The following is a 21604-nucleotide window of genomic DNA, read 5'->3' as shown; positions in this document are numbered from 1 at the left end:
CTGCTTTGAGCAGGGGGTTGGACTGGATGACCTCCTGAGGTCCCTTCCAACCCTGATATTCTATGATTCTATGTATATCTATCTATCTATCTATCTATATCTCTATCTCTCTTACTATATGTTCCATTCTATGCATCCGATGAAGTGGGCTGTAGCCCACGAAAGCTTATGCTCTAATAAATTTGCCGCCAAGATCTCTTTCTTGAGTTGTAACAGCTAATTTAGACCCCATCATTTTATATTTATAGTTGGGAATATGTTTTCCAATGTTCATTACTTTGCATTTATCAACACTGAATTTCATTTGCCATTTTGCGCCCAGTCACCCAGTTTTGTGAGATCCCTTTGTAGCTCTTCGCTGTACAAAAAGCAACCAGATGGCATGTAAACAACTGTGTGGAATGAGCATAGATCAGATTCTTGCAGGAGAGGAAACGAAGAGAGAAAGGGAGAAGAGAGCAACTCAAGATTAACAGGTATTTATTTTTTCCTTTGCAGCGTTACAAAGAAATACAGTGAAATCATACATTGGAAATTAGATACAACAATACACCATTTTAGTGAAGTTGAATGAAAGTCCCAAATTCTTTCAAACATGTTCAATTTATAGTTTAATTAGGATGAAACTTCTCTTACCCAAGGTTTTCAGAGATAGTAACGCTATGTAAATTGGGTGAAATAGTGGCTCCATTGAGGTTCATGGCAATATCCTGACTGACTTCAGTGGAGCCTGGATTTCATTCATTGTGTTTATTAGTTGTTTTTCTTATTGGAGTTGTTAAATGATAATCACAGACTATCAGTGGATTGTTTCTTGTTTGTTTTTTCCCTTTGGAAATAATTGCAAGTTCAGCAACTCCTAACAACTCACTACTATCTCTGAAAACCTTGGGTAAGAGAATCAGCTCTTCACTAGGTGTTAAATTGATGTTATAAGTGATGTTTCACAGCATGATCTACACCATACTGACTTTCTTTCACTGTTGTGTAACAGAGGTGAAATATACAGTATACATTCAAGAGGCACTGCCAAATTTGAGAACAAAAAACAGTAGAAGTCTATTTAGTAGTTTTTTTTTTTTAACCTTCTGTGGTGTTACTATTTCATGGAATCTTATGATAGGTTTAAAGATGTAGGGGCTAAATAAAGTCCTTTTGAAACGTGTCACTCACAATTCTACAATGACTGTGACTGGCTTAATAATTAATAAGGAGTTGTAGCTCTGAAAAAATACACAGCCTAGTATGGGGAGCTCAGTCTTAATTTGGTGAGTTTATAGTTTCTTCAGACTACATTTGCATATTAGAGATAAGTCTGGCTAGTTTGCTTCATTTTATACAAAGTAAGTCCCACTCTTGGGCTCCTGGATAATTACCAAAAGGGACCTCAGGAAGGTAAAAAGTGGGGACCCTGAGCCACATACTCCAGCCCCCTCCACAAAAACAAGACCGTCATTTTTGCTCAGCGGTGGCCTTAATTCTCATGAAAGGAAAGGACCTTGCTTTTTGAGGAGCCTCACCCCTCAAATAACCCATCAGTCAAGAGCGCTGTACCCAAATATCCTTTCATGGTGGACACAACAAAAATTAAAGATCTTTACCTGTAATTATTCCTCTCTGACGATATCTTGCGGGATTCTTACTCCTGGGCATTAGCTCCTTAGTTTCAATTGTAAGTCCCTTAGTTCATAATGTTTTTCTAACTTTTAAGGGCAGCAGTAGCATGGTCGATAGCAAGCTTGGTACCCTACTGCCTGTTGTTTGCTACCCTCTGCCAAGTATAAATGTTGCCTATGAATGTTCCAGTCAGTTCCTTCCATTGACATTGGTAATGAATGTAGAAAAGGGCATTCAAAATTTCAAGATGACCAACATAAGATGAAAAATATGGCCAGGGGAGTGGGAGCATTCAAAAACATTAATTTCCAAACTCTGAGGGGATGTGGGCAGGTGAGAGAGTACTCTGCAAGATAATATCTTCAGAGAAACAGAATCATACGTAAGTAATTTTCTCTTCTCTAGAGATTCCACCTGTGTAGGATTCTCACTCCTGGGATCAAGAAGTATCTAATAATAATGGCTTTATAGTAATAATGGTAATAGACAACTTTGCCTCTCCCCACAACCCTTTAGCCACCATTCCTCAGCCAGATACAAGGATCTGATCTGTTTGCTAAGGGATTAAAGAGCTTGTCCCCTTTATCTCTGAGGGTATGTCTACACTACGAAATTAGGTTGATATTAAAGAAGTCGATTTTTAGAAATCGATTTTATACAGTTGACTGTGTATGTCCACACTAAGCACATTAAGTCGGCGGAGTGTGTCCTCACTACCGTGGCTAGCATCGACTTACAGAGCGGTGCACTGTAGGTAGCTATCCCACAGTTCCCGCAGTCTCCGCTGCCCATTGGAATCCTGGGTTAAGCTCCCAATGCCTGATGGGGAAAAAACATTGTCGCGGGTGGTTTTGGGTACATGTCGTCAGTCGCCCTTCCCTCCGTGAAAGCAACAGCAGACAATCATTTTGCGCCTTTTTTCCCACGCAGACGCCATACTACGGCCAGTGTGCAGCCCGCCCAGCTCAGCTCACTGACACTGCCGCTGTTGTGTCCTGGGTGCTGCTGGCAGCAGACGGTGCAGTAGGACTGCTAACTATCATCATACACTGCTTCAGCTAAAACTCTGCTCTGCTGCTATTGTCTCAATAGTTAATTTCTCCATGTTGTCTGTCATGGGCTCCCGGGTACATGTGTTCTTCCTCGGGAAATGTTCACGGTGCTAACTGTCATCCTCCTCTGCTTCCGCTGCAACTCTGCTCTCCTGCTCTCATGAATCCACCTTGCAGGTTCTCTTGTTGTTCTCTATAAATATCTATTCTCGTGGCATCCGTCTTTAGCCACTGATTCCACTGCAACTCTGCTATCCTGCAGACGCCATACCACGGCAAGCATGGAACCCGCTCAGATCACCAAAGCAGTTATGAGCATTATAAGGAGCTGTTTAACTATAGGCTGAGCAAGTGCAGAATGGTGGTAGGATGTGCATTTGGATGTTTAAAAGAGCGCTGGCACAGTTTACTGACTCTGTTAGACCTCAGCGAAACCAATATTCCCATTGTTATTGCTGCTTGCTGTGTGCTTCACAATATCTGTGAGAGTAAGGGGGAGACGTTTATGGCGGGGTGGGAGGTTGAGGCAAATCGCCTGGCCACTGATTATGCACAGCCAGACACCAGGGTGGTTTGAAGAGCACAGCAGGGTGCGGTGAGCATCAGAGAAGCTTTGAAAACCAGTTTCAAGACTGGCCAGGCTACAGTGTGACAGCTCTGTTTGTTTCTCCTTGATGAAAACCCGCCCCCTTGGTTCACTCTACTTCCGTGTAAGCCAACCGCCCTCCCCACTTCGATCATTGCTTGCAGAGGCAATAAAGTCATTGTTGTTTCAAAATCATGCATTCTTTATTAATTCATCACACAAATAGGGGGATAACTGCCAAGGTAGCCCAGGAGGGGTGGTGGATGAGGGAAGGACAAGGCCACACTGAACTTCAAAACTTATTGAATGCCAGCCTTCTGTTGCTTGGGCAGTCCTCTGGGGTGGAGTGTTTGGATTTCCAGAGCATCCCCACTGCGTTCTTGGGCGTCTGGGTTAGGAGGCTATGGAACTTGAGGAGGAGGGCAGGCGGTTACAGCAGCGGCGGTCTGTGCTCCTGCTGCCTTTTCTGCAGCTCAACCAGACACCAGAGCATATCAGTTTGATCCCGCAGTAGCCTCAGCATTGCATCCTGCCTCCTCTCATCACACTGCCGCCACCTCTCATCTCACTTGTCCCTCCTGTCCTCGCGTTTGTTTTTTGCTTTCCTGGACTCTGACATTGTTTGCCTCCACGCATTCTGCTGAGCACTTTCAGTGCGGGAGGACTGCATGAGCTCAGAGAATATTTCATTGCGAGTGCATTTTTTTCGCCTTCTTATCTGCGCTAGCCTCTGGGGCGGAGATGATAGGGGGAGTGTTGAAACATTTGCAACTGCAGGGGGAAAAAAAGGGAGAGTAGTATTCGAAAAGACACATTTTAGAGAACAACGGGTAGACTCTTTCATGGTGAACCAAGCTGTTAACATTACATAGCACATGTGCTTTTGGTACAAGATCACATTTTGCCTCTTATATTGAGGGCCTGCTGGTTTGGTGTGAGAGATCACACACACAGGGCAGGGCAGCAGAATTCAGCTTGCAGGCAGCCATGGTAAGCCACACTGTTTCGGCTTCTTCAACCTTCATAGCATATGGGAATGGTTTCAAACAGCAGCACCCTCCTTTCCCATACCAAGCACCCATTGGGTTGGCCATTTAAAAGGAGGGGCTGTACTGGCCGTGAATGCATCCCAAGTCTTCAGAGTAAATTAATCATTAAACACACTTGCTTTTAAACCATGTATTACATTTACAAAGATACACTCACCAGAACTGCCTTCTCCGGCTTCATGGTCTGGGAGCCTGCCTTGGGAGGGTTGGGAAGATATTGGCTCCAGGGTGATAAAGAGTTCCTGGCTGTCGGGGAGAATGGTTTCTCTGCTTGCCTGCTGTGCACTATCCTCCTCCTCCTCCTCGTCCCACAAATCCTCATGCCTGTTGCATGAGACTACCCCCTTGCAGGTGTCCACGGACAGGGGTGGGGTAGTAATCGGGCCCCCCTGTAGAACTGCATGCAGCTCACCATAGAAGCAGCATGTATGGGGCTCTGACCTGGAGCAGCCCTTTGCCTCTTTGATTTTTTGGCAGGCTTGCCTGAGCTCCTTAATTTTCACGCAGCACTGCTGCGGGTCCCTGTGTCCATCATGCCCTTGGAGATTTTTACAAATATTTTGCCATTTCGTCTTTTGGAACTGAGTTCTGATAGCATGGATTCGTCTCCCCATACAGTGATCAGATCCAGTACCTCCCATTTGGTCCATGCTGCATCTCTTTTGTGATTCTGGGACTGCATGGTCACCTGTGCTGATGAGCTCACCATGCTGGCCAAACAGAAATGAAATTCAAAAGTTCCCGGGACTTTTCCTGTGTACCTGGCTAGTGCATCTGAATTGAAAGTGCTGTCCAGAGCGGTCAAAATGGCACATTCTGGGATAGCTCCCAGAGGCCAGTACCATTGAATTGCATCCACACTACCCCAAATTTGACCAGGCGATGTCGATTTCAGCGCTAATCCCCTCGTAGGGGAGGAGTACAGAAATCGATTTTAAGAGCCCTTTAAGTCGACAAAAATGGTTTTGTCATGTGGGCAGGTGCAGGGTTAAATCGATCTAATGCTGCTAAATTCAACCTAAACTTGTAGTGTAGACCAGGGCTAAGAGGAGTTATAATGCCTTTTATATCGTGGGGCTTGTCTACACTACCAAGTTTTGTTGACAAAACTTATGTCAATATCCAAAAGTTGCCAAAACAAAAATCGCCAAAGGGTGTTCACACTTGTTCCCTCTGTCAAAAGATCATGTCCACATTGGGGACATGATCATCGACAGGGTGAGCAATGCATTGTGGGTATCCCGCAGTGTAGTGTTGTGAGAAGGAAGAGCTGATCGCTGTGCATCTTGGGATTCTCTCCCAGTTCTCCCACAGCTCCCTCAGCTGCTGAGAGCAGCATTATGAGCAGCTCTGTGAGCTCTCCATGCTGAGGAATGGCAAAGCAGCAGAGCAGTCTTTCTGCTGCCTGCTGCTGTGTTCCTAGTGCAGGGCAGAACAGCAGCATCCCAATTATTTGCTCTTAGTTTGTTCCCCAAAGGGAGCAGCACACAGATACTTCCTGTAGCTTTGAAAGGGGAGGGGCGCATGCCTGTAGGGCAGCAGAGATCAAAACACTGAGCAGAGAAATCAGGGGTGTTTGGGCTGAGCAGAACTTAAGAAAATTTGTGAGAAAAAGACCCAGGTGGATAGGCCTTTTGTCATTTCAAACCTCTTCTCTGAGTGCTTTGTACCCTGGGGTGAATAAATAATACTTTATTTTGAAGAAACTGTTTTGAGTCACTCTATTCAGCTGCTGGTCACATGTTCCCACAGAAAAGGTCTTGGAGGTGCCATATACCTGGGCCTGTTGTTTTTTCATGGGTAGTAAACAGAGGGGCTGATGAAGTGAGCTGTAGCTCATGAAAGCTTATGCTCAAATAAATTGGTTAGTCTCTAAGGTGCCACAAGTACTCCTTTTCTTTTTGCGGCTACAGACTAACACGGCTCTCACTCTGAAGACTAAGAATGGCAGGACTGTGTGGTTCCACCCAGAATGGCTAAAGGTAGCAAAACCTGCCACCAGAGGCATGCACTTGAGAGGGACTGCAAAGGGGTCTGTAACTGAGAATTCATCTAAGCAACCATTAAAGGAAAACAACAATATTTACAAATATTTGAAGAGTATATAAAACAAGCATGGAGAGGATTATTTAAGGTGGCTATAAAGCACTATAACTAGCAGTAAAAAGATTAAATTAAGCAAAAATTCAGGTAGAATATCAGATAAATCTTCCTGACCATGAAATCTATTAGGCTGTTTTCAGTTTTTCAAGAAAAATGGTAGAAGCCCCATCAAATTGAAAATTTAAAATTTGACTGGACAAAACAACTGAAAAATGTTATGTAAAGAACAATCCTATATTGGCCACCGGAGGTTAGACTAAATGACTATTTGGTCTTCTTCATTTCTGACTTCTCTAAATCTGTTGTTTTAATTACCTGAGGCATCTCACCTAACTGAAGCTACAGGTTTTATTTCGAGGGCAGGGAGTCAACTCAAGACTGTACTATGATTATACTTCTATCACATTTGCAAATTAGAAAAGTAAGTGAAATTTTTTTCAATCTACACTCAAAGAAGAGACATTTTTTATGAAAGGGAGACAGTGTGTAAGGTTTTTGATTTTTTAAAATCCTAAAGTACAGTATATGTAATAGCTAAAAAGTAAAAGAAACAGTTGGTGATAAAATGTGATGATGATCAGAAAAGTAGTCATGTAAATATGACACCTTCTTACTCAACAGATCTGTCCGATGTCTGTATTAAGATGTATTTGCTCATTTTTTTCAGACAAAAATAGATTTGTATTCCTTTTTATTCCTTTTAGTCCCACAGAGTCAACAGAGGTGACAGAGAGAGAACTAGAGTCTATTCTGCCTGGTAGATCAGCAACAGAATTGTTAAATAAATTCTGACTGAAAAAAAAAATTAGTACTGATGATAATACATGAGTTATAGTTAACAATTTAGGTGGAGACAGAGGCACCAGCATTTAGAAAAAAAATCTCTCAAATTTGATCTGGAAGCCATTGAGACACGGAATTCCACAATGCAACTTTTACAGAGTCAGTTTGCAGAGTATACAGTGACTTCGTTTTAAAAAAGGAGAGCTTCTACTGAGATTGAAAACAGTGAATTTCCATCAAGGGGATCAGGAGAGCGATGTGCTTTCATTTCGGGTTCAGGAGGCAACACAAGTGACAAATAGTTACTTTATTTAGAGAGAAACAGCGTGCTGGTCTGCATTAGTCTGGAATCAGTTTTGCAGGAATGACAGTTAAAGAAGCCAGATGTTCAGATATTACAATGATGAGTGCAGCATAAATGCCTAGATACCTATGATTCCCTTAAAATAGATAAAGCACAGGAGATTACAGGAAGTGACCAAAGCAACCGGAAATGTAATATAAATGTAATATAAAATTTTTGCTAGCTTTGGGAAAGATTGTGGAGTACTGCAAAGTAACAAGGGACCCTGTATTTAAAATGATGGAAGTAAGAGACAAAGAAGAAAGCTACCAATCCAAAAAGTTTAAAATCTTTTACTGTATTGAAACTCTCTGAGGATGTGTGGTATGAGAATACATGGAAAAAACCTTGCTGACGACTGATAGTCAGAAGTACTCAGGCATGCAAAGGACATTTCAGTGGATGATGTACACTAGATATTAAAAAATCATTTGACAAGATTCCATTTCAGAAATAAGTGGTGAAGGCAAAGTGTTCATTAACAGGAAATAAAACAGGGAGAAAAGTTGGCTGAGTTAGGAAACACAGAAGTACCACATAAGGAAAGTTTACAAGTTTGAAAGAGAGTGAGCTGAGCATCTCAAAAATTAATTTTAAGACCCTTCTTGTTGCAAAGGGTACAGCTGCACTAAAGAAGCTAACACATATAGGGGTCACTTTATCAGAAGGGCAGAATGCCAAAGAGCAAAGATGATGATAGGACTTGATAAATACGATTCCTGCTTTAGTGCTTTCCATTGCTTTTGATATTTTTATTGGTTCTTTAATCAAATTATAACTCATTTGTAGATGTGAAAATGACTGGATAAATATCCTTCTGAAATGAACACAAAAATCTTTTAAAATAAATTGGTTAGAATTTTTGTTAATTTGAACATCACACCTGTAAGACTGACTTGGTTTGATAGCTTGTTGAGAAGCTGCCTGAGGCAGTTTTGACCTGGTTTTCTTGCCAATTAAAATTTTCAATTGAAAAAACATATAAAGCTCTTAACACTGAAAAAAATAGCAAATTCTGTGGCCTCTCAGTCAGTTGCTTTGGTGGCATTCTATTGGTTTTAAACTTAGAAAATCTGAATAACATTTGAGAGACAGCTATTTTTGAAGGGATAGTGGAGAGATTTGAAATGAGTTCTAGATGCATCCAACAGTCCTTCTACTTTGTTGGAGGAAACCATTCCTCCACCCTCCTAATGTAATGTCCCCTTTTGATACCCATTCCCAAACACCAGGCTGGGAACCAGCAAAGGGAGAAATGTCATATTGAGAGCTGAGGCTGGGAGTTGGGGAAGAACTGGAATGAAACTGGCATTGAGATCAGACAGACCTGTTCCTAGGACCTCCAGCAATGCAAGGTTGTTGGGGAATGAGATGACCTCAGCCTTCTACAGTTGTGAGCTTGCTGAGTATGTTTGGGTACTTGATAAAAGAGGTGGAAGGACTCTTGTGTTTGGAGAAGGGAGAGCAGGTGGAAGGATAGAGAGGAGAGGAGGAGCAAGATTATTGTGTCGGAGTGGAAGTAATAGTAATAGTAGTGGTCAGTTTCTCAGTGTAGAACAAAAAATACAAGAATTCTCAGTTTTCTCAGGGTTAAAGTGAAAACCAGAAAACTCATAGGGAAAGTCCTGGTTTGACATTATCTGAAATATTGTTTGTAATGTTGGGAACTATCCTACAAAGGAGAAGTGAATGTCTTGAATAATCTGATATTATAAAAATTGTTTGCTTGATCCAATACTGTGCTGGGCTCTATCCCAGAGGAAAGAGATTGTTGCCTTGAGGAATGTTATTCTCTTACATTATAAAGCAATTGTTAGACCTTTTCTATAATAATTAGGCACCCTTCAAAACAGTACATGTCAACACAGGTAACATCAAATCTGAATAATCTAAGTTATCAGGAAAAGTTGAGAGATCAGTTTGTTTTAATTGTAAGAAGGAAGACTTTAATGTAACATAATTCTTTTCTATGAAATTATGACAGAGATGAAAGGAGTCTATAGAGACAGAATGTTCATTATGGTACTGGGTTCAAAAGCATGATCCAAACCCAAGAAAATTAGGAGTAACTGAGAACTCCAGCATGTCTTAGGAGAGGTGTGGGCTAGTAGTTTGAGTCCAGGAGAAGAAAGCAGTAAATTCTTATTTCTATTTTAGGCTCTGACAATGACTTGTCTCATTGAGCAAATCACACAGGGTCAGATCCTGGCCCCTGCTCCATACAAATAGGCCAAAAAGCTGCCATAAGTGGGCAATTGAAGATTCTCTCAGCATTGAGGATGTGTTAGGGGCACGCCTGAGTGAGAGGGTGTATGTCTGGAATATGCTGCACTCTGGCAATTTTCCTCTGCTACAAAGGAATCTTTGGGCCAGTTGCAAGCCAGTGTTGTTTAGAACATCAACCTCAGAATCAGGGATCTGTAAAAGAATCTTTTTTTAGCATCTTTCCTCAACTGTAAATGGGGAATCATTGAGTGGGGGGTCTTTCTAGTGGGGTCCCACATGGATCAGCTCTTGGCCCCACACTATATAACATTTTTACGAATTACCTGGAAGAAAACTTAAAATCATCACAGATAAAATTTGCAGATGACACAAAAACTGGGAAAGTAATAAATAATTAAGAGGACAGGTCATTGATACTAGGTGATCTAGATTGCTTGCTAAATTGGGTGCAAGCAAACAATATGTGTTTTAATATGGCTAAATGTAAATGTATACATCTAGGAACAAAAAATATAGGCCATACTTACAGGATGGGGACCTCTATCCTGGGAAGCAGTGACTGGACATGAGCTCCCAATGTGACACAGTGGTCAAAAGGGCTAATACGATCCTTGGATAAACAGGGGAATCTCAAGTAGGAGTAGAGAAGTTTTTTACCTTTGCGTTTGGCATTAGTGTGACTGCGTTCTGGTATCCATCATTCAAGAAGAATTTTGATAAACTGGAGAAGGTTCAGAGATGAGCCAGGAGACTGATTAAAGGATTAGAAAACATGCCTTACAGTGATGGAGTCAAGGAGCTCCATCTATTTAACTTAAAGAGAAGGCTTGGGGTGACTTGATTACAGTTTATAGGTACCTGCCTGGGGGACAAGCAGGTACCTTTGATAATAGGCTGTTCAATCCAGGTTTGACATGATCCAATGGTTGGAAGCTGAACCTAAACAAATTCAGATTGGAAATTAGGTGTAAATTTTTAACAGTGAGAGTAACTAATCATTGGAACAATTTACCAAGGGTCTTGGTGGATTCTCCGTTCTTGGCAATTTTAAAATCAAGATTGGATGCTTTTTTTTCTAAAAGATATAGTGTAGGAATTATTGTGGGGGAAGTTCTATAGCCTGTGTTTTGCAGGAAGTCAGACTAGATTATCACAAGGATCCCTCCTACCTTTGGAATCCAAAAACTATGCAAAGTGCCTACAGAGCACAGCTGAGCATTCAGCCCTTAATGTCTCTGAGCCTCAGCAATACGTGGCTAATAGTTAATTACCTACCTTACAGTGGTACTGCAAGGATTTCTGTAGATAATGTTGGTAAAATGATTTTATACTGAATAGCATTGTACAAATGCTAGGTCCTGCAAACTGTAATATACCTACAGAATAAATTCAGATGAGGAGATTGCAGCAAAGAGTTTAAATGAGATTACTGCATCTCTCAATCTTTTCTAAGAGGAGAAGGGATTGAGTAATCCTACGACAAAGCATGATGAAGATACAGAGATCAATATTAAAGTGCTGGTATGTTGGGTTGAAGCAGGGCTCACTGGAGCCAGATAATAGTCTTTTCCGGTTCCTCACATTTCCTATGATTTTTTTTTCAAATTGTGCTAATTTGGAAGTGAAATCTAAGCAGGTAGGCAGGACAGCAGGAAATAAATGCCAAGAAAATAAGCAAGTGGACAGTGCAGCAAAAGGGCAATGCCAGTGTATAATCAGACTCAAAGGGCAGCAAGGGTATCATGTAAGCTAGAAAGCAGGTGGAAAAGCAGAAGGGAAATGCTAGACACTCAGCAAGTCAATAAAGCAGTATCAAGCAATCAGCAGATGCACAAAGCAGCAGGACAGCAATTCCAGGAAGTCAACAGCTGCACACAACAGAAGGAGGACAATATCAAGCACTCAAAAAAGGAGGCAGGACAGCAGGAAGTCAATGCCCACGTGCAATCTGATGTAAAGAGCAGTAAGAAATCAATGCAAGCCACTCAACAGATGGATAGGGCAAAATATAGTCAATGCCAGGCAATCAGGTGGTCAAGAGGGGAAAGCCGTACAATCAAGCAGAAGGCCAGGGCCTCAGGGGGGCAATGCTGAGCTGCCAGTAGGTAGACATAGCATAAAGAGAGCAATGAATGCCAAGCAATCCCTAGGTGGACAGGGGTAGCAAGAGGGCAATGTCCATTAATAATCAAATACTACTGCCGGCATGGAGAAAATGGAAGCCCGATAATAGGTTGGCAGCAGGATGACAATGCTTTTCAGGTTCTGAAGGATAGTGTGAGAAAAACACTCTCTAATAACACCATTAGATTAACATAGTAAACCATGAAAATCCAATAGAGAACAGTACATAAATGGAAACAGCAGATGAATCTGAGCCCTAGTGCCTGGGGAGGCCACAGGACCCTCCTATTAACAGAACTATGCGAATCCACAAGGAAATCAAACAAATGGGAAAAATGAGCCTGAAAGCTGTTTCTGATGATTAAAACAAAAAACAAAAAACCAGCAAAGAATTAGTTTGGAAATGATTGGCTGGAATTGAAGATGTTGCTTACCCCTCTCTGGAGCCCAGAAAATGGGAATGTTGGGAATTTCTGCAGCAGAAAAACAGAAGAGAAAAGGGATTTCTGACTCCCCGTCTGAGGAAAAGCAGGTCAATTTAGGGCTTGGTGAATTGTTTTGGGCAAAATAAGAACTGGTCTGAATCTCTGCCTCTCTCTGGAACCAAGCCTTTACTGAGGTCTGAGAAAGGTTTAAGAAGTCCACACCACTTTCATCTCATGATATCCCACCTCTACTTCCAAGAACCACACTTACCTCTAGTGCAGGCTGTGCAAGTGGAGATAGGAGACAGCATCAAGAGCTCACTCCCATATCCACTGCAAGACAGCTAGTGAGGACAGACACCAGTGCACAAGGCTGATGCAGTTCATTTTATGGGATACATTAAAGAGGTTCATTACCCCCAACTCACCTCTAGCAAAGGCTGGTATTTGAAGTTGTCCAGATAATCACTTCCCATCCTAGGAAGCATCAGTCTTTGTGGGAATGGCCCTTTTCTTCTCCAAAAGCAACTGCTGTGTTTGGGGAGATTCAGCAACGCCTTCACTGTACCTTGATGAGGCTATTCTCTTGCAACTCAGGGGCTCTCTGGGGCATCACTTATATTTGTATCTCAAAGTATGTTTCAGATATTTCACCAGCAGTTTGGTTTCAAAAACACACTTTAAAAATCTGAGACGTAAGTGCTAAGAAAGTCACAGAAGCAACCAGACCCAGTGGAAATACAACTGCATCTTTTCATCTCGTTGCTGTAGCTGCTTGCCAGATTGGCGTGGGGATTTGACTGAGAATTATGAGGACCTGCCTGGGGAGGGATGAAGGGGACCACAGACTGATCTACAGTTCAGCAGGACACCTACATCCCTCTCCTCAGCCCTCCAAATTACATCCCCTTAAGATAAGGGTGAGCAGGCAAATTTGGGTGAGGGAGAGGCTATACCTGAGGGAACATAGGAAAATTCTCACTATAGGCTTGAAGGTTCAAAGAAGTATCCACACTTTCATATATTTATCCAAACCTCCAAAATAGACAGTTACCTTTTCCGTAACTGGTGTTCTTCGAGATGTGTTGCTCATATTCATTCCACATTAGGTGTGTGTGCTCGCCACATGCACTGGTGCCGGAAGTTTTTCCCTCAGCAGTATCCTTAATGGAGTTACTCTGGTGCTTTCTGGAGCGACGCCCATATGGCGTGGTATAAGGGGCCCTGCTGGCTCCCCGCACTCTCATTTCTTTCTTGCCAGAAACTCCAACAGTGGGGAAGGAGGGCGGGTCGTGGAATGGACTTGAGCAATACATCTCGAGGAACACCAGTTATGGAAAAGGTAACTGTCTGTTCTTCTTAGAGTGTTTGCTTACGTCCATTCCACATTAGGTGACTCCCAGCAGTTCCCATGGAGGCGGGTAGGAGTTCACGGCTGCGCAGACTGTAATACAGCTCTGCCAAACCCAGAGCTCTCTCTGGCTTGCTGAGTGATGGCATACTGAGATGTGAACGTGTGGACTGAGGACCACATCGCGGCTCTACAGATGTCCTGGATTGGGATGTGCGCCAGGAAGGCCGCCAAAGATGCCTGCGCTCTAGTCGAATAGGCCCTAATGATTGGCGGCAGTGGGACCTTTGCTAGCACATAACAGGTCTTTATGCAAGAGGTGATCCAGTTGGAAATCCTCTGTGAAGAAACTGGAAGGCCCTTCATCCTATCTGCCATAGTGATGAAGAGCTGGGTGGATTTACAGAAAGGCTTGGTACACTCCAAGTAAAAAGCCAGGGTCCTCCAGCCATCCAGCACGTGCAGATGCCTCTCCCTGACAGTCTTGTGCAGCTTGGGACAAATACTGGCAGGAATACGTCCTGGCTCATGTGGAAGGAAGATATCACCTTTGGCAGGAAGACTGGTGGGGCTGCAGCTGGACCTTGTCCTTACAAAACACTGTGTAAGGCGGTTTCGAGGTCAAGGCCTTAATCTCTGACTTGTCTCGCGAACATCACTGCCACCAGGAAAGCGACCCTCCAGGACAAGTAGGAAAGGGAGCAGGGGCCCAGCGGCCCAAAAGGCAGGCTGGTGAGCCTGGAGAGGACCAGGTTAAGGTCCCACTGCAGGACAGGGGCGTGTACCTGAGGGTAAAGCCTCTTGAGGCCCTTCAGGAACCTGACAGTCATGTCATGAGACAAGACCGTCTGACCTTGGATCGGCTGGTGGAACGCGGAGATGGCCGCAAGGTACACTCTGATGGAAGAATGTGCCAGACCCTGGGTCCTGAGCTGCAGTAAGTAGTCCAAGATGCACTGCACTGTAGAACGTGAGGGAGAAATGCTGACGCCCAGTGGGAAAACCCCATCCTCTTGTCCAGGTAAGTTAGTCTCATGGATGGCTTCCTACTTCCGAAGAGGACCTGCTGGACCTCCTCTGAGCAGGTACACTCCTCCAGGTTCAACTACAGAGCATCCAAGCCGAGAGGTGTAGAGACTCGAGGCTGGGGTGTAGGAGCCAACCGTGATCCTGTGACAGCAGGTCCAGATGGTAGAGAAGGGGCCAGGGAGGGGCCACCGCCATGTTCATGAGTGTGCTGAACCAGTGCTGGCGAGGCCACGCAGGGGTGATAACGGTATCCTGTGCCTTGTCCATCTTGATCTTTACTAGGACCCGGCTGACCAGAGGGATCAGAGGGAACAGGTACATCAGACCCTCAGCCCACGACAGGAAGAAGGCATTGGAGAGGGAGCCCTTGCTCAGGCCCTGCCAGGAGCAAAACCAATGGCACTTTCTGTTTCACCTGGTGGCAAATAGATCTACTTGTAAAAAAACGAGGAGAACTTGTGGCACCTTAGAGACTAACAAATTTATTTGGGCATAAGCTTTTGTGGGCTAAAAGTTCTCCTCTTTCTTTTTGCTGATATAGACTAACATGGCTACCACCCTGAGATCTACTTGTGGAGTTCCCCACCTCTGGAAGATCATGCAGGACACCTCCGGGTGGAGCAACCACTCGTGATAAGAGGAGAAGTCCCTGCTGAGGTGAGCTACTAGGGCATTCCTGATGCCAGGGCGGTGACCAGCTTCCAGATGCAGAAGTCCCAGAGATGGAGAGCCTCTTGGCAGAGAGCTGATGAGCACATTCCTCCTTGCCTGTTGATGTAGAACATCGAAGCCATATTGCCCATCAGGACTCTCACCATTTTGCTGCGAAGGAGAGGACGCCAGAGCCGCACCCCTGCAGATACTGCTGAAGGAAAAACTTCTGGCACCGGTGCATGGGGCGAGCACACACCCCTAATGTGGAATGGACATGAGCAAGCACTCAAAGAACTTATAAAATTCGCCCATCTCTCATTCCAGAGTGCCTATTTGGACATTGCTGTGCCCCAATTTTCTTGGAGTCATCTCAAAGGCAGTAAATTCAAAGGAATGGACAAAAAGACTCTAAAAAGATGACAACGAATGCCAGTAATTGGAATTCCATCCTCCTCCCTGAAGTTGTCTTGTCACTCTGCATTATTTCTTCTATCCTTTCTATCAGCCAAATCAGCATCTTCTTCTCTCAATCTCCACCCCACTAATGGAACCAGAGTCCTCTCCTTCAACTTCAATCCAACTGACAGAATAAGCACTCTCTTTCTTTCTCAACCTCTGTTGGGATCAGGACTCTTTTTCCAGCTGCCAAACTTGCACTCACCAATGGGATCAACATCCTCCACAGTTTCCAAACTCCTTCACAATGATGGAGTAAAGCCCTCTCCCTGCTTCCCAATCTCTGTCCTCCACATCCCATAGTCCTAAAGTACAGGATTTCTCTGAGCCTCCTAACTTCCATTACCAGACCCTAAAAAGAATTGGTGCTTTCTTGAAGGCTCCTAACCTCAGTTCTTGCAATATAATTGTTGCCTTTGCTTGACTTCCAACTTGCATCCCATCCTCACTAACTGAATTAGGGTCTTTTCTCCTACCTGCCAGCTTTCATCTCCTTTTATTGAGTCAGCACTCTCCCCCTCGTGTCATGGCTTCCCTGGCTTTCTACTTTACAATGGTATCTCTTTTGGCCAAGTATTATATCCATTGTTTTATCCTGGTCATTGTAAATTCCACTTCAACCGCTTCTAATACAAAGCATGAAGTACTTTTTTACATGTAGTCAGCCACCTATGCATCAATTTCATACAGCATGATTGAAAAATACCTACATCCCATTTTGGATAGGTAATATAAGCAATAACAAATCTTTATCTCTTCTCCAAACTGCAGAGAACCTCAGAAGCAGGAGAAAGATGCACTAGTTGTATTGTGTGGTGCTGAGCCAAGATTTGGGAAACTCAGAAAAGTCACAAAGCCAGTATCCACAGGGATTTGCTGTGCATCCTTATGCAGCAGGGTTTGTGAGCATGGTAAGGCAGTGACAGGCTGTAGCTGATGGGTCAGGGTCTACTGGCCACAGAGTGGAATGTCTTCCTTATCCTGTCCAAAACAACTCCCCAATATCAAGCACTGTTACTTGGGTTTGGAAAAGGGTAGAGGAAAATGTAGCCTAAGAAAGAATCAAGAGTAACCAGTAATATGATAGGATAAGTAAGGGGCACACACTAGTCAATTATAGTTTGCTGTAAGCAATGGAACCAGAGTAGCTGTTAATATTGTACAGTAAAAATGATACTCAGAATACCTGCTGGCAGCTTCAGCAGCTCATGTGATATCATGAATAGATGTGGCCAGAGTTAGTTGCATTGCATCATAAACACAATGGCTAGCATCTTTTCTTTAAGGGGGAGATTCTACCCAAGACTTCAGTGGGAATGAGCGAGAACAAATGACTCTCAGGAAACCATAAACAAACTTTCATATATGAAGCAACTGAACAGGGTTAGACAATGAAATGTAAGAAATGGAAAGAGGTTTGAAATGTGGATAATATAATAATAAAAGGAGTAATTTAGGATTATATACATCATGCTTAGATAATCATATTCCTAAATATATGGGACAGAGTTAGGCTTTGATGGAAAAAGCCTGGAAGTTATCAGTCAGATCACAAGATGTGATAATGGTCACACATGGTCTACTGAAGGTTTTATAAAATATATTTTCTTCCCCACTATCAACAAGAGTTTCACAATTTGAGAAGGAAAGAACAGTCCCTGTGAACGCAACCACAAGTGCCTAATTAGCAGAAAACATTTTAGCACATGAATTTTTTTTGTATAATATTTATAGGGAATAATAAAGGCAGGGTGATTAATGACCTACAGCTGAGATGCTAATATTTCCTTGAACACAAATAGAAGCACACTACTGTCTTTGCCCTGCCTAGTCTTTCTCCTAACTGTGGTGGTAAGAGAGTTCTGACGGGGAAAAGGGAAGGATTTCATGAGAAAACAATACTCTGATGCTGGAATTCTCCCCAAGCCCCCAAATAACAACAAAATGCACAACCGAGGAGATATTTTGTTAACGGGTTTGGTTCAAAAATGTTTCACTTCTGTATTTTGTATACCTTTAAAGTAAACTTTTGCCTCCTAGTCCTTATCTTTTTAATCTTCCCTCATATAGAAGTCTTCTATGTCTCTGCTCTTTTTTGCTTCCTTTCTCTAGATTGTTTCTATTTCTGTTATATCCTTTTTGAGAAGGTGTGACGAGAACAGAACACAGTACAAGGGTGACATTTAATTACTTAGCAGATTTTTAGTATTATTCTCTATGTTTTTCATAACACAATGTAATATCTTATTCACTTCTTTGGCCACTGCTGTGCAATGAGCAGATGTTTTGACTGAACTATCCACAATGACGTTTAGAACAAAGATCCAAAAGACCTGTTCAAGACTAAAAGTCCAGCAATATGGTCTTTGTGGTAAACATCTTGTTCTTCCCCTCCTCCATTTAACTGTAAGAATCTATCAAAGAGCTTTTAAAGTCTATATATATATAAAAATGAAATAGATGGATTACTTTGCATGTTTTGTACTTGGTACTAAAATAAGAGAATAGTAAGTGAGGAGTAAACAGATTGTAGGATAGATTGTACTTGAATACACAGAGTAACAAATAATGTTACTCACAATGATAGAAACTAGAGAAGGAAAACTCTTGTCCGTTCTCCTTGCCAGTACAGATTGTTCTCTATAACACAGTTTTCAGTGCTTTCTCTAATCCAGTTGTAAAAGAGCAAAATAAAGAGGTTTCTAACATTTCCCATGGGAGGCTATTCACAGGAAATAGGAAGTTTCCTGATATGCAGTCTACATTTTCTTTTAATTTCATACATTACTGTTTACAATGTCCTAGCTAATGATTATATATATCATGTCAAGGCTGCATAATATAGCAGATATAGCATACTAGGTAAAACACCTCTAGTGCTATCCATTGTAGCTGGAATTGCTCTCTGAAGGACCAATCTTCCAATACGAGGAATCACTACATTTTGTTATAAAAGAATAAGAGAGAATAGAGAAAAGGGTCTCCTGGAGTTCTACCATCTGGAGTAACAGGACCCAAGCCCCTAATCTACTGTCAACTCCTCTACATTTTAGTCCTTCCCTTTTTGATAAGGGGGGGGTGGTGACACTAGGACCCAGAGTGTAGAAAATTGTTTCTGCTGGTGGTGCATATGTATTCCCTCTCAGGAGAAAAGGTGAGAGGAGATAACAGAAAGCAGCAGGAGCTGCAGGGAGAGAGAGGAGGAGGAGCCTCTTATGTACCTCTCTAGCACCCCCAGGAGCCTGGACTCATTAACCCCAGCTTCTCAGGGAGCTTCCTGTTTCCTGTTGCTTCCCTGAACCCACTTGAGGAGAACAGGCAGTCAACTGAAGTAGTAGGAGCCAGTTAGGACCTTAAGACGCTGATATCTTCCCTCACTCAGGCCCTGCTATCAGCCTGCTTATTTGTCCCCTTCAACTGAGTGTTGAGAGCCCACTATAGCACAGAACAGCAGTCATGAGTGAAAGAAGAAAATACCCCTCTGGGGCAGCATTCAGAAAAAGAAAGTAAGCAAAGGAAGCTTTTCCATCTAAGCAGGAAAGAGCTCTCCATAGATACATAGACACAAATGTTCATGGTGAGCCTTCCGGCCTCAGTAAGGATGTGAGTGGTGAGGAGATGCCTGATATTCCAGTTAGTCAGAGTGCAGGTGACCTGGCAGCTACTGCAGCATCAATATCTCCATCTCAAATGGATGTAACCATGCACATTCCTGAAGAAAAGTGTAGATCAGAGAAGAGTGTGGTGGAGGCACAAGAAACAGCTGCTGCTGAGTTTAGTTCCTTAAGTCTAGATGATCCAGGACTGTGGACCCACTTGAGCTGTAGCCTGAGGGACTTCCTTGTACTGCATGGGCCACAGCAAGTGAAAAACTTCATGTTCCCCAAAGACAATGAAAATAGAAGTGTCCATCCAACACATTACTGGCATGAAATCCCCAATGGTGACAAAGTGGAGAGGCCATGGCTTATGTACTCAAAAACCCAGAATGCTGCGTACTGTTTTTGTTGCAAACTCTTCCAGTCTAATGTTCCAGCCACATTGGGTTCTACAGGAACAAAGGACTGGAAAAATCTGGCTAGAAATCTGGCATGCCATGAGAAGGCAGCAAATCACCAGAGAGCATTCCATAGGTGGAAAGAGCTTGAGATGAGACTAAGGTTAAAGGGCACCATAGATGATCAGCATCAAGAGAAGATTGCATCAGAGTCTCTTTACTGGCAAAACGCTCTGAAAAAGCTCATTGCCATTGTGAGAATGCTTGCTACCCAAAACCTAGCACTGCGTGGCACTTCAAATCAGCAGTAAGTGCCAAACAATGGAAACTTCCTTAAAATTGTGAAACTGATGGCTTTGAGTTTGATGCTATACTCTAGGAGCATCTAAGAAGAGTCACCACCCAAGAAATGTTTCAGAGTAGCAGCCGTGTTAGTCTGTATTCGCAAAAAGAAAAGGAGTACTTGTGGCACCTTAGAGACTAACAAATTTATTTGAGCATAAGCTTTCGTGAGCTACAGAATGCATCCGATGAAGTGAGCTGTAGCTCACGAAAACTGATGCTCACCCAAGAAATGTACACACACCACTACCTTGGAAAAACAATTCAAAATGAGATCATACAGTTCCTGGTAACAAAAGTCAAACAGAAGATTGTGGCAGATCTGAAATCAGCAAGATATTCCTCTGTTAGTTTGAACTGCACACCTGACATCAGCCATACGGAACAAATGACTTGAATGCATTTTGTAACAACAGAACCTAGTGAAAATGTCCCTGCAATGGTGACTGTCAGAGAGCACTTTCTAGAATATATTGACATTGATGATACTACAGGAGCTGGTATGACAAATGTGCTTCTTAAAAAGCTGGAATATACGAGAATTGCGATAGCTGACATGAGAGGTCAGGGCTATGATAATGGTGCCAACATGACAGGAAAGAACAGAGGAATGCAGACACAGATCAGAGAGTTAAACCATCAAGCTTTTTTTGTCCCATGCAATTCTCATTCATTGAACTTGGTGGTCAGTGATGCAGCATCAGTTTCTAGTGAGGCTGCTGAATTTTTTAATGTTATTCAAAGCATCTATATATTTTTCTCTGCATCAATTCAACGATGGCAAATTTTGAAGCAACATCTGGGAACATCCTCTCTGACACTGAAACCAGAGTGCCACACGATGGGAAAGTAGAGTGGAGGCGATAAAGCCTATCAAACACCAAATTGGGAAGATAGATGATGCCATAGTTGCCATTATGGAGGATAATGCTATGACAGGAACTGTTTGTGGGAGAACAGTGGCAGAGGGAAATGGAATCACCAGAAACATACATAACTTCAAATTTCTGTGTGGCTTAGTGTTGTGGCATGACATACTGTTTGAAATAAATGTTGTAAGCAAGAGATGCCAAGGTGTTGACCTTGATCTATCTGGAGCAATGGAACAACTAGAGAAAGCAATGTCATACCTACAGACGTACCGGTCAGATGAGGGATTTCAAAACGTTCTGAAGAGCGCACAGAAGTTGGCAGAGGAACTTCACACTGAAGCTATTTTCCCATCCATTCAAGAATACAAGAGTCAGACATTTTGATTACAAAGCACGGGATAATCCCATAAGAGACCCCAAACAACAATTCAAAGTTGAATTCTTTAACCAGGTGCTAGATTGTGCAATACAGTCAGTTGAAGAACGTTTCATGCAGCTCAAGGAACACAGCAGTATATTTGGAATGTTGTATGATATTCCAAAACTCCTCACTATACCTGAAGAAGACCTATACCAGCAATGCAGGGCACTAGAG

The 21604-nt window shown here is 42.8% G+C and overlaps 1 protein-coding gene and 1 long non-coding RNA gene across 27 annotated transcripts in view; both read right to left on the bottom strand.

Moving 5' to 3' along the window:
- Window positions 1-21604, bottom strand: part of GPHN (gephyrin) — a 587889-nt gene that overhangs the window by 246792 nt on the left and 319493 nt on the right. For 13 of the 26 annotated variants that reach the window (XM_048851950.2, XM_048851956.2, XM_048851955.2 and 10 more), the window contains one exon: window positions 12318-12356. The exons of the other annotated variants lie outside the window; for them this stretch is intronic. In XM_048851950.2, coding sequence (XP_048707907.1) covers window positions 12318-12356 — 39 coding nt within the window. The remainder of the gene's footprint in view (window positions 1-12317; window positions 12357-21604) is intronic. 26 annotated transcript variants of the gene reach the window in all.
- LOC125637511 (uncharacterized) lies at window positions 464-5153 on the bottom strand. The gene is made up of 2 exons (XR_007356979.2): window positions 4462-5153; window positions 464-4026 (listed from the first exon to the last, which is right to left on the bottom strand). It is a non-coding gene; the product is annotated as an uncharacterized LOC125637511 (long non-coding RNA).

This window comes from Caretta caretta, chromosome 6 (assembly GCF_965140235.1).
Source record: "Caretta caretta isolate rCarCar2 chromosome 6, rCarCar1.hap1, whole genome shotgun sequence".
Lineage (NCBI taxonomy): Eukaryota > Metazoa > Chordata > Testudines > Cheloniidae > Caretta > Caretta caretta.
Note: the sequence above shows the minus strand (reverse complement) of the source record. Positions and strands in the feature narration are given on the sequence as shown.